Source organism: Bidens hawaiensis, unplaced genomic scaffold (assembly GCF_021521415.1).
Source record: "Bidens hawaiensis isolate Kalapana, Puna unplaced genomic scaffold, B.hawaiensis_p1.1 tig00002273_1, whole genome shotgun sequence".
Taxonomy (NCBI): domain Eukaryota; kingdom Viridiplantae; phylum Streptophyta; class Magnoliopsida; order Asterales; family Asteraceae; genus Bidens; species Bidens hawaiensis.
Window position 1 is genome coordinate 869,344 of NW_027491121.1, and position 14,003 is coordinate 883,346.

At 39.6% G+C, this 14,003-nt stretch overlaps 1 protein-coding gene across 1 annotated transcript; it reads right to left on the minus strand.

The window, feature by feature from the left end:
• Positions 1-12,411: 12,411 nt before the first annotated feature.
• LOC143613866 (uncharacterized protein At4g14450, chloroplastic-like) lies at positions 12,412-12,925 on the minus strand. Its single transcript, XM_077087469.1, has one exon. It carries the CDS (start codon positions 12,800-12,802, stop codon positions 12,461-12,463), a length of 342 nt encoding a protein of 113 aa, XP_076943584.1. The 5' UTR covers positions 12,803-12,925; the 3' UTR covers positions 12,412-12,460.
• Positions 12,926-14,003: the final 1,078 nt, after the last annotated feature.

Consider the following 14,003-nt stretch of genomic DNA (forward strand, 5'->3'; position numbering starts at 1 on the left):
AAGGCCTTCAAGGCCCTCGAGGTTGAAGTTCAGGCCCGTCTCGAGGCCCGTTCCAAGGCTACCCAAGCTGTTAATGAACAGCTTCGGTTGGCTAAGGAAACTGCACGGAACGCAACTGAGAGGGCCACCAAGGCTGAAGCTGTTGCTGAGCCTCTACGCACTGACAATGAGGAGCTCAAAGCCAAATTAGAGAGGCTCCAGCAGGCTCATGATGCCTTGGCCATGGAAGATGCCAAGAAGCTCCAAGAGATCTTGGACCAGAGGGGGGTGCTTGACCACACTGAGCGTAAGCTAAAGGGCGTCGAAGAGGCTGCAGCCAAAGATGTGTTGCTTGCCAACCTTACAAAGAACGAAGCCGAACGCGCCGGTAATGAAGCTCAAGCTGCCCTCCAGGAGGCTCTGGTTACCAAGGAATGGCTTCTACGAGAAGCGTTGTCGCAGGTATGCATAGCTTCATAATATCTTTACGCTTTTCTTTGTACTTAGAAAAGGTTTTGATACTTGTATTTTTGTTTTGTAGGTTGTGCATCGGGTCTTCACGGACACATCATATGACGATTCCATGAGCGCAGCCCTCAACGCTTATCATGAGGATGGGGAAAAGGCTGGCTTCCTGCTTGGTCTAGGGTTCGTTGAGAAGGGCATCCCGCCTTCCAACTTCCCTTTATATGATGTGGATACTGAAGCTGTATATGACCAAGCAGTGAACCAGTATGCCGTCTTCCCGCACCCGGTGTTGGAGAAGGTGAACGAAGTTTCTGCTGCTGATGATGGGCTAACCATTCTCAAGACCTTCCTTGAACCGCCACAGCCAATTGATGGTGCGGGTACAAGTGGGTTTGGAGGGAGTGGCCCTGAAGCTTGATCTTTTAAATCCTTTCCCACTGTTAGGATAGATTTACGTCTTTGTATAGATTTATATTCTTGTAGGCGGGTAGATACCCGGCCATTCTTGTAACAGTTGAATTTTTATGGAATATAAATCTTTTGTGCGGGTAGGACCGTCACTCTTGCTTTATAAACGTTATACGACTTGCTCATGCATATTATAGTTTAATTTGGCACTTGTTTTGCCGCATAAACAATATATGATTCGCTTGTGCATACTTTAGTTTAACTTAGCAATTTCTTAAGTACTTTGGATAAGTTAACCTTTCAACGTGGCAGATAATAGGTTAAAGTTTTGCTTCCTCTTTCGTGATTGTGCGGGTAAGACCGTCACTTTCACTTAGTAGGATGGCTAAACTTTACCTATATCTGACTTGCGTGGAGGTTTTCCTCATTTTTTCCTTAAGAGATTTTCTAAGTGTTCTGAATAAGTTAACCTTTCGACGCGCGGTTGTCAATAGGTTAATGTTCAGTTTCCTCTATCATGATTGTGCGGGTAAGACCGTCACTTGCATTTAGTAGGATGACCAAACTTTACCTATGACTGACCTGCGTGAAGGTTTTCCTCATCTTTTCCTTAGAAATTCTTGCCGTTTTTTGTGTTTATGCGGGTTTTGCCGCCTTCCACACGCAACGACTTCTTTTCACACTTATTTATGCGGTGAATACCGGCATATCAGTGTTTTGGATAAGTTAACCGTTCGACGCGCGGTTGTCAATAGGTTAACATTCAGTTTCCTCTATGATGATTGTGCGGGTAGGACCGGCACTTTCATTTAGTGGGATGACCGAACTTCACCTATGACTGACCTGCGTGAAGGTTTGCCGTTTTTTGTGTTTATGCGGGTTTTTCCGCCTTTCACACGCAACGACTTCTTCACACTTATTTATGCGGTGAAGACCGGCATATCAGTGTTTTGAATAAATTAACCGTTCGACGCGCGGTTGTCAATAGGTTAGTTCGGTTTCCTCTATCATGATTTGTGCGGGTATGACCGGCACTTTCATTTAGTGGGATGACCCAACTTTACCTATAACTGACCTGCGTGAAGGTTGGCCGTTTTTTGTGTTTATGCGGGTTTTGCCGCCTTCCACACGCAACGACTTACTTCCCCACTTATGTATGCGGTGAAGACCGGCATATCAGTGTGGAAAGTTCATAAGTATAAATGTAAGATTATCAGCGTCAATGTGATAAGGAGAATCATTTCCATTAGAAGTGGCTCTGGGCCTTTTCTTTTACAAGTTTGGAATTGATCTACATGCACTGTGTAATTGAGCTCCCTTCCATGTTGTTTGGATGGGAGTGCCATCGAGCCGATATGCACTTGGTTCGGAATCTCGTTGTTTACGCAGTATGTAGTCTCCAACATTGTAGCTCTAGTTTCGTGTTTTTCCCAACTGGGGTTCTACACGCGTTGGCCTGCTCAGCATCCTTTACGCCACGAGGTGTGCGAGTTCTCCATCTCTGACGAATGTCTCGATGATGTCTTTCAAGTCTATGCATTCGTCGGTGTTGTGGCCTTTTGTCCTGTGGAAGTCACAGAATTTGCTCTGATCAGCGTCAACGCTCTCGGATTATTGGAGCCTTTGGCCATGGGAGCCTCTCGGTGTCGAAAATCTCGGTGACGCTTTTGGTGAGCGGCGTCCACCGGGGGTTCCGGTTCGACGACTGCCTGTTGTCCTTTCCGCTTAACCGAGGGTGCGAGCCGGATGAGGTGTCAAAGTTTACCCTTGACTGCCAAATACCTAGCTTCCTCTTTTTGTTTAGTCGGGCGGTAAGGACGTTATTTTCTCTTGTTTTCTGGGTGTAGAGGTTTGTGCTTTGGGGAAGATCTCTACCCAGTTGCTTTTCCGTTTCCGCGAAGCGTTTAGCTGCTGTCATGATGGCATCCCATGTGGATGGCATGCCATCTTTACCCGTTAAGGTGCGGATGAGCTCTGGGTCTTTCGCGCCCTGGATGGAAGCAGCGCGAACAAGATCTTCGCTAATACTGCCCTGACTTAGCTTCTTTGAATTGAAGCGCGTGATGAAGTCTAGTAAAGACTCATTTTCCTCTCGGATGCAGTTGAGGATTGTCCATTGCTCTTCAGTGTACTTTCTTTGTTGACTAAAGTGTTGGATGAACTTCTGTTGGAAGTCTGCCCAATCGTAGATGTGGTGGACCGGTAGACGGTCGAACCACGCTCTGGATGCTCCAACCAACGTCATCTGGAACATATAACACCACGTGGGTTCCGTCCAGTTGCTGACGGTTGCCCCTGCTATGAATCTGTTCAAATGATCGTCTGGGTCGGATATACCATCATAGGTGCCAATGTTGGACATCTGTTTGGCACTTCTTGGGGCGATTGCTTCCGCAATGTCCCTTGCAAATTTGGAGGTTCCCGCATTTGCAGCGGTTGGTCTGAAGGTTTTAGAGAAGTCACGTGGGTTTCCACCCGCGTTTTTTGGTTTGAAGGTTTCTCCAAAATTCCTTCTTGGTTGGAAGTCCGTTTCCTTACGCTTCCCTTTCGCCTTATGGCGAGGGTTTACGTCGGTGTCGGATTCCTCCGAATCATCGTCCAAGTACTCGCACTCATTGCTCATGTTGAGCTGTTGTCGAGTGCTTCCGAATTCGTCAGCCTGTTGGAGTGAACGTAAGCGTTCATCCAACTCAGCTTGGAATTCCCTTTGACGTTTTTCCGCCCACGCTTTAACTTGTTCAAGTGTTTGGCGGGGGGGCCTCGTCTGTTGTCTTTCCACTGGGTATCAATGAATCCCAGGGGAGGATTGTTTACTGCACTTGCCCCGGCTCGGGTAACCGGGGTAGTGTTCGTAAAATTTACTGCACTTGCCCCGGCTTGGGTAACCGGGGTAGTGTTCGTAAAATGTGTGTATTCGCCGGTGTTCCCCCCAGTAGCTGGGGTTGTGGTTACCGGGGTTTCTTGGTTACTCCCTGGCCTGGGGACCGGAGTAACGTTAACCATCTTTTCGGAGGTTTTGAAAAAACTGAGAGAATTAGTTCTAGCTTTTATGCACGGATGGCGCCAATGAAGAAACACAATTGACCCGGGGCAGATTACGGATAATCTGGGGGTTAAATAGATGTTTCCCACGAGGGGTTATAGCCGAAGGTAGGTTTCCAAGAAGGTACAGCAGGCTGAATAGTATTCCTGTTCTACCAACTGTGGGCTACGCACATGCCATGCTGGTAGTTGGTGGGTAGGCAGCGGCTGATAGTGACCAGGCCGGCTGTGTACTATTCTTTTCCACCAACTGCAGGCTATGCACGTGCTACGACAGGTTGGTGAGTAGGCAGCGGCTAATAGTGACAGGGGTTGGTGAGTAGGCAGCGGCTGATAGTGACCAGGCCGGCTGTGTACTATTCCTTTGTCACAGTGAGCTGTCGCTGCTTTGGTCAGACCTTTTGTCCATACCTCATCAGGTACAGTACAAAAGGTCCTCCAGTAGCGTACGGACTGGCTCATTTGGGCGGGAGTATTCCCGGCTTTGGGCGGGAGTGTTCCCGTCTTGCTCACTCCTTATTCAGGTGACATTACTGAATTATTTAAGAGTTAAGTGCCTTGTGCGTGTAGCCTTGCTGCGCGGGTAGCCTTCCCTGATGGCTAGTATCCGTTACTGCGGGAACAGGCGGAGTACGTCGACCATTGGGAGGCTTTTCTCGCGGGAACAGCTTGCGTACTGCGCGTAAGGACGTCACGTCTCTGAGCATGGTGGGTCCTGCGGATCCAGTTGGTTTCTGCGCAGACGTCGCTCTTCAAGGTGAGTCTTGCGAGTTTAGCCTTTGCGCAGACGTCCCTGTTGAAGGTGAGTCTTGCGGTTTCAACTGCGCAGACGTCCCTCTTTGAGGTGAGTCTTGCGGGTCCAACTGGGCTCTGCTGGGACCTACCTCTTCAAATATGAAATGGTTGTAAAGTTGCCGTTAAAGTAGTATGTAACCTATGTTATTAAGAAAATGTACAATATTAGAAGTCAAAGATATGGAGATTAGATGTCAATAATACATTAATACGAATATATTTGGAAACTTCGATTCTAAAGTCAAAATGGTTGACTCTTCTTTCTCCTTCACCAAATGCAATCAACAAATACACATATAAATATTCCAATACAAAGAATAGTGACAACAATTAAAGACGAAAATTTTAGTGGTAACAAATACACTAGTGACGCATGATAACTCTCTTTCAAGGACGAGGGTGACCACATTATTACGATCTAAACGTGATAGTGGTTAGAAATAATAAATCAGCCACCTCTTGACCCTATAAGATGACTATATAAAGATGCATATTTTTGTTCTAGTTAGGTTGTTGAGCTATACATGTATCATTAATTTAATACATTAATTTAAGAAAAACCATATTACTTTTTACATCATGAATTGAAAAGTTTAATGGGTGCATTTTTTTGGGGGGTCAACAATGGTTATTGCTCTCATGCATGCTTAATCAACGTTGTAAAAGTAATGTATGCACATTATATGTTCTAATGATGAAAATTAAAGATGTAAGATGTGACGGCATGGAGAGCAATAACCGAATTGTTAACTGAATTGAACCGAAAACCAACGATACTGAATCGAATCAACTGAAAACGAATTAACCGAAAAATGGTTAGCGTTTATTTTTTGTACCTTCGGATAAACGAAATTAACCGAAAACTCCAAACCGAACTATTCATGTTTTATTTGTAGCTTTATACATCCACTTCATGTATCTCATATTTTATGTCACAATTTCATGTGCTTTTACATTCAGTTCATATATTTATGCATTCGTTCATGTATTTCTAAGTAAAATATTTTAGCATAAGCTTGGTTTTGATTATTAACCAAAATTAACCTAACCAAACCGAATAAATTGAACTGATTAACTGAAAACCGATTGCTTAATTTTGTCGAGGCTAATAATCAAACCGAACCATACACACCCCTAGCCGCCTATACTCTAAAAAGTATATCATCCAAAAATATTTGATGAATAACATTATATTAATCTAATGTGCAAATACAATAATCAAGCATTTAAATCAATACATTAAATTTGACATTTTATTGCAAACATTATGACATAGATAACCATCCTCATTTAATCTTGATTATTGATATTCATGGAAATTGAGTCGTGACTGTGAGGTAGTTCACCAATTTATGGAAATCGTAGTACAATTTCACATAATGATTGGGGCCAGAAAGTGGACCTTTTGGTGTTGACAAGTCAAAACCTACTTATGGTGAAGTAGTATTAAGTATTAACTATAAACAACCTTCCAGCCCTAAACTTTTATGACACTTGACATGGTTTTGTTAGCAATGATGGATGGTCTAATGTGACCGGTTTAACATCTGTCATGGACCACGTGTAATAAATTATCCCGTTTTAAACAATTCGTGCTAAGTCGAATTAAGGAAACCGGATGAAACAAGGAGTTGTGTTGGTCCAGATAGTTTGGGAAAGTGTTGTCTGGTCTCATGGTCTGACTAGTTAAAATTAAATTGACGGAGTTACTAGTTCGGTTTTCTAAGAATTATAGAGTAGATTTTATGTTCTTTTTGATAATTATAGTATGTGATTCTACACAAACGTATTTGAGAGTTAGTTTACACAATTTGTACACATAACATGTTACAAACAATTATTGAAACCAGGTGGCCAGGTATTAACATTATACATCGTTTAACAATTATTATCAGTTTAAGGGGAAAAAAATCATGTATAGATTTGTTACTCGGGAGTTTGGGACAACCCTAGAGGAAATTGTACATAATATAGTTTAAAAATATACACGTTGGAAAAAAAAACATTATTGTGTGTGTTTTCTTTTATTAAAGGCCCAATTACAAATTTTGTCCTTTAAAAAAAGCCAAATTACGGTTCGTGTCCTTTGTTAAGTTTCCTTGCAGGCGGTGTACTTTAAACATTTTTTTCCTACACGTTATGTCCTTTACGCTAACTGGGTTAGAAAAACTCAGTTAAGTATGATATGTGCCAGACATGTGATGGGCATAATTGTAATTTTAGTGTATATAATCCCCTCCTTTCTCTCTTCTTTCTCTCTAAGCCACCACCATCACCATAAACTCCGGCCACCATAAATTCCGGCCACCGCAAACGATCCCTATCACCCGAACCCGACCCATCCTTTTCCAAAACCCGTATCCCTATCACCCGAACCCGAGTTGACACCATTTTCTCCAACTGCTCTTCAACAGGTTCATTGTTTGATTCCAAATTCTCCCCTAACGTGGCTTCATTTCCATCACCAACTTGTAAACATTCAGTCACATTGTTCAAAGTATCCTCCAACGTCTCCACTGGAAACGCTTTCTTTCTTCCCCGGGTCGTTCTCGCTGGTACAACAACATTTGCAGTTTTCGTATGATCTAAATCAGGAAGCTTCTTCACCACGGGCTCAACTTTCCCCAAATCACCACCACCAAACCCTAACCCTAAATCGGTATTTTCATCCTCACCAACAGCAGAAGCAGCAGCAGTTGACGATTGGTCTTCAATCATCACAACAATTGACGTTAACTCACCGATCTTAATCCGGTCGCCGTTGTTGATGACGGAAGGAACGTGAGGGTCAAGCTTTTGGGTTTTACGAAGGTGCCGTTGGAGGAATTGAGATCATAGACGACCACAGCTCCGGCCACCACCACTCCGGCCACCACCACAGCTCCGCCACCACCGCTCCATCTCCGTCACTGCTTATTCGCCACCACCACAGCTCCGCCACCACCGCTCCAGCTCCGACCACTCCTATGATCAGTGAATCGGAGGTTGAAGAAGAATCAGCAGAGGTTGCTCAGGCGGCCGGAATTTCTGATGGTCACCTGAACCATCACCTCCGATTTCCCCAATTTTAAGCAAGCAACAAACCCTTTACAAAAACCCTAATTATCTTCACACAATCAATCAATCCTTTAGTGAATCGGAGATGGGTTTGATTCTTCACCGCCGCCACCAACCACTCACACAATCAATCAATCCTTTGGGGGGTTTGAAGCCATGGCTGAGATGGGTTTGGTTGGAAAACGTTAACTAGAGATGGGTTTGGTCGGAAACTGTGAATCGAAGATGGGTTTGATTGGAATTGAATTGAAAGGATTGATTGATTGTGTGAAAAGGTTGGAGAGAGAGAGAGTTTATTTTATAAATATTAATTATTAAATATATATTAAATATATTTTAACCACTTCGTTGAAAAGACAAAAATGCCCTCACATGCGTCTCACGTGAGGGCATTTAACTGACTTTTTCTAACCCAGTTAGCGTAAAGGACAAAACTTGTAGGAAAAAAAAGTTTAAAGTACACCGCCTGCAAGGAAACTTAGAAAAGGACACGAACCGTAATTCGTCTTATTTTAAAGGACAAAATTTGTAATTCTGTCTTTATTAAATTTGAATATGTCTAAATACGTCACGAGACGACCAATCTAATTTTAACTAGATGTGGAATTGCCGATTTACTAAATCAAATATCATAATGCTTCTCATATGTCGCAATGGACGCAACCCAATTGTTATAATAGTTTATATAAGCATAGAAGATAAGAGAAAATAATATTTCTTATTCCAAATAAACCAGTCGTTTATCTCTATTTAATATCTTATCAAAACTTAAGAACAACGATTGACAGTAAGTATGTTCACCTTGATAAAGTACAAATTATCATACTCATTACGTGCAACCAGCAAATATGTCTTGAAAATTCTTGTTCGCCCATATATTTTTAGTTATACTTCATTTAGATATATAGAGAATATATGTTGCACCAATTTTAGTTATCTAATGTATTTCAAAACAAAAGGTGTTATATAAACCGTTGTATTTTTATTACCAAAAGAATGGAGAAACAAGTATACTTAAGCCTTAACTCTTATGCCATATGCATTAGATCATTAGCATACATCGGGTCGGTACTAGTGTTTAATCTTTAAATCTAAGGATCAAAGGTTCAAATCATGCAGATGCAGTGTTAAGGTTTGGTAATAATATGACTAATTAATAAGATTTGAACAGTATATGCCTTTCAAAAAACATCCATTAGATAATTAGCATTTATTTTATTAGACATGACACTATTTTAAAAGTACTCTTACAATTAGAGTAGAGGTGCATAAGTCGGGTTTTTTTTACATGGAACCGGGTATGAACCGATTTCAGGTATGGTCAACAAAAGTTAAAACCGGGTCGGGTAAGAATCATTTCCGGGTATAATCGGGTATTTAACCGGGGTTTTCGGGTTTTTTTAGGGTTTCGGGTAGGGTCGGGTTTTGACCGGGTGTTTCCGGTTCCAGCGATTCTAGGTCAGTTCCAGTTCCGAGTATGGCTACCTAAAGAAATCTAATACCAGTTCGTACCCTCGGGCACAGGTAGGAACAGTTTCCAGATCAGGTCCGGAACCGGGTATTTTGTGCAACTCTACTTACAGTTAGAGTTTCACAAAAAACCCAAACCCGAAAAAAAACCCAGAACCGATTTTTTTATACCAGGGTTTTTAATACCCGAAGCCATACCGACCCTACCCGTAGAGTATGGATAGGATATGCATTTGGTACTAAAACCCGAACCCGATTTGTATCCGGTAATACCCGAAACCCGAACCAGTTCCATACTCGGAACCGGGTTTTTCCAATAAAATACAGAAACAGGGGTAATTCAAATACCCGATTTGTATCCGGTAATACCCGAAACCCGATTTGTATCCGGTAATACAGAAAATGAAGAATTCAAATACCCGATTTGTACCCGAAAAATATCTTAAAAACACTGAAAAAATACCTCTAATAAGTGCAACCTTTTAAAAAATCCAATCGATACCGGAAAAAATCCGAAAATAGGGTTTTTCAATACCTGAAAATAGGGTTTTTCAAATACCGGTTTTACAATACCCAGTTCTATACCCGACTCGAACCCGATGCATAGGGTACGGTATTTAGAGACAATACCCGGACCCAAACCCGACCCGGGTATTACCAATACCCGATTTTCCAATACTCGGTCGTACCCGAACCTGGTTCCAGGTATTTGAAAAACTTGTGCACCTCCACTTACAGTTTTACGGATCCTTGGGCCTACTGTATGCAACCAAAGTGATTTCTTTCGGCCTACTGACCCTAAAGGTATCATTTGGGCCTAGTACGTGCAGCCCAAACGTAACCCTTGGTCCTGCTAACCCAGATAAGTTCTCATCATAGACGTCAGCTTTCTGTTGAGCTCTTTACAAAATTCAAAATGATTTTGAATTTTTTTTATAAAAATTTGTACATGATACTTAAATTAAAAAAATAATAGATCCGTGGGAAGGGCCAATTTGTTTCATTGATGGATCAGTCTTTCTTACATTAATTCAAAATTAAAGATCCAATAACTTTTATACTAACTGGGCTATAATGTCATAAATTTTTGATGGCCCAAATTTACGACCTGGTTCAGTGACTAGGTTGAGGGTTGAATAATATGCTATTATTATTATCCTTCTCATTAATTCTACTTCCTAAAACCGCAACTACTTTGAACTTTGTCTAATAGATATAACAGTGAAACTTATCGTTATGATTTTGAAATTACCAACAATATATTTCTTTTTTTTTTATCAAAAATCTTGTTGTATGCTTGATTTCAATGTCAGACTTTTATTTAATCTTGTTGTATACTTATAATAAACAATACAAAATCTTGTTTTACTAGAATGGATATGTAAATATAAGTTATACACAACCCACATAGCATCGGTAAACTGTCGTTTTTTAGTGAGGAACGGGTGCATCACCATTCACTCACGTAATACGTATACATTTTTATGTATTAGTTATACTGATTTAGTGTTTTTGGTGCTCTTTTATTCCGCTTATGGTATATATTCCGACGTTTTTGTCTCTGTTAAAAAGTTAGTAACATTTTACCCAAAAAAAAAGAGAGAGAAATGTAAGTAATCTTTATAGCTCTATTACCATACAACAATTTCCTAATCAATTATATCTGTCTTTTCAGTAGTTAATTTTATTTCTATGACATATACTTTGGGATGTAAACAAACGGTTAAGTTTATTTGGGAGGTTGACGTTTAGAGGATATGGTGTCAATAAAAACACTGTCCTTGTAAGTTGTAAAGGTGCACCCTCGTTTTTAAACTTGTCTTATTTATTTAACAACAGTAAAAGACGTGTTGAAACGGAATAGATGTGTTTTATCATAAAAAGGTTGGTTTGCTTTGTTTCTAATTTTCTATATATAGTTTGTAACTGGGAAATATTGGGATTGAATACAAAAGTCTTCCCCTCCTATTGAATTTGCCAAATATACATGTCATAATGGAAGAGTAGGTTAGAGGATTTTGAATATTTGTTTGTACGTTTATGGAAAAGGAAGATGTAGAAAATAAACATTAATAAAGCTAGAAATAGAAAATTAACATATTGCTAGTATAGGCGTTTTATGGCTCTTGAATTAGGTGGTTTTATACATCTAACTCAATATGTTCATACAATGTTTCTCTAGATTAATTTATATGCATGCAACATTAGTAAATAAATAATTACAAGTTTCACAATGATGTTAAACCAAATATAGAAGTTACTTGAAAATAATGTCAGAAAAACGTATGTACTTTAGTCATGTTATTTAACCTAAATTACTTAAAAACAACATAGATCAACGACTGATCTATAAACAATATTCACACCTCACATAGATCATTTGATGGTATAATACGTCTATTCATTTTATACAATTCTTTCTCATTTAGACAAAGATGAATTGTATAAAAATGTGTAGACGTTATTAACATAGTGAAAACTAAAAAGGTCGTATATATTTTATAAAAGATATTACGATTGGATTGGACGAGACATAATAGGTGTCGTCTTTCTTTTAATCTTAGTATGTGGTGACAAGTTGTAGTTCGAGGTTGAACATACTATCGTAAACATAATGCAACTTGTAACATTAAGTCACCCGCGCGTGTTAGATACCACAATCATCCTAATAAGACTCCAGTAACACAAAAATGTGTCTTACTGATCACATAGTGTCTGTATTTAACTAATTTGTTAAAAAGCTTACATGTTCTAATAAATATAAACATTATAACTTAGAACTGTGTTTTAATACGAAAAAGTAAACATTATAACTTACAACAAAGTTATACTATCTCACAAAAGCCAACCTAACTCGTCTTTAAACATGTAAGGATAAGCTCGATACCGTTACCGTACCGATCTCAAAAACCTTAAGCTCGATACCGTTACCATACCGATCTCAAAACCCGAATTTGTGCCAACGCTACCCGATTAAATAAATTTCCAATATTGGGTCAAATGTATGTCACCATTTTTGTGTCATCTAACATTGACTATTTTAAATTGATTAATTCATTTTTCTTAAACTAATTAAATATTATTATATGGCTTCTAGATTGGAAATAAAACAATTTTTCTTTAAAAAAAACAAAATAATTAACTAAAGCATGAACAGATAAACTCATTCACCGTTAGATCTAAAAATAAAATAAAATAAAATAATATAAAAAACTAGAAATCTGAAATACAAGTGACGTCATCAACTCCTATCAACACCACCGCTACAGATGGACTGCAGCACCGTCATCGCCGGCGCCGGCTCATAATAAAACGGAGCCGCCGGGTGCTGCCACTTATACACAATCGGAGCCTTTTCCGGTGCTGGAACAACAACCTTATTATTATTATTATCACTATTCACAGCTCTCCGACACTCCTCCTGATTATTATTATTAACACAACTCATCTTCACGTCCGGTGACGTCACTAGCGGAGACAACAACGGTATCGCCGCATTCCACTGACTCGCCGGAGCCACCTGTATCGACGCCGGTGCTCGCCGCTGTAACCTACTCGGTTGCCTCTTCGATTTGTCCGCCATAATGAAGAAAATTGGATTTGATTTGAGAATTGGGGATTTAGGGTTTGAATAGAAATGAAATTATTATTAATGGTTATATTATTATTATTATGTGGACGATGTGTATGTGTGTGTATTTATATAGACAGAAAGATGCGTGTGGTAAGCACGCTGAGCCGATGATCAGCAGTCAAAAGCTTTTAAAAATGATGACTCGTCTCGGCTTATGTTAAAAGTCGGTGTGTATAATATCTGTTTACGCGAGAAGAGAAGCCGTGTTTGACTGTTAGCTACTTAGCTGGATCTAAAACAGCTTGGTATTACAGCTGTAACCAGCTCAGCCAGCTTCCTACACTTTGATAAGAGCATTTAATGTTGTAGAGTATCGGTTTTCGGTAACGCATATAAGTGCCAATTCTTTGATAAGAGACGCATTCAATGATCTTCAGCGACCACGTTGCTTAAGCATTTACTACTCTTATTTTCTTTCATTCTCAACAAACAATTAAGCTCACATCGGAGGCTGGTCACGTTAAAACCCTAACAAGGCTTACCGTGACAGGACTAATGTGTTTTGCGCTATAAAATTTAATAGCATTGAGAGTAGTCTTCAGTCATGATACTATTTTACTTTCTTAGTCAGTCTTGGTGAATATTGATAATAAAGTCATAACGAAGAGGCACATTTAATGATTCTCCTTAATTTACATTTTATTAAGACGCAAAATTTGTGGTTTGCTTGCTAAAAAAGATAGTTTTATGTTCATGGCTTAAACTATTTGATGATGCACCAAGTTTAGAATACGAAGTTATTCAAGAAACTTATAGTGAGGACGCCTTGTTGATTAAGGAGCTGTTTCAAGAGCTAAATTGCATTCATTAATGGCGTTTTCGTACTTCTTAAGTCTAAATTGTGAATGACGCATCGTCATTTTGCTAGGTAAACATGCAACATCTAGCGTTTAGGATTTATACCATATTTTTATACTATATTTTCATAGTTTAAGAGCATTCCCAGCATGTTTCATACCCTATCTATATAATTACACTAAAAATCGCTACATTGTTTATCTTATTTTCGTAAAATAATATATTTTTATACCTTTATCATTATGTTTTATCTCACATCCACTCACAACCACTTTCAGAGTATATTAAAAAAATTATACGATGTTAACAGTATAAACTACATTTATCTTTCTGACATAACTTTTTCTTTGCT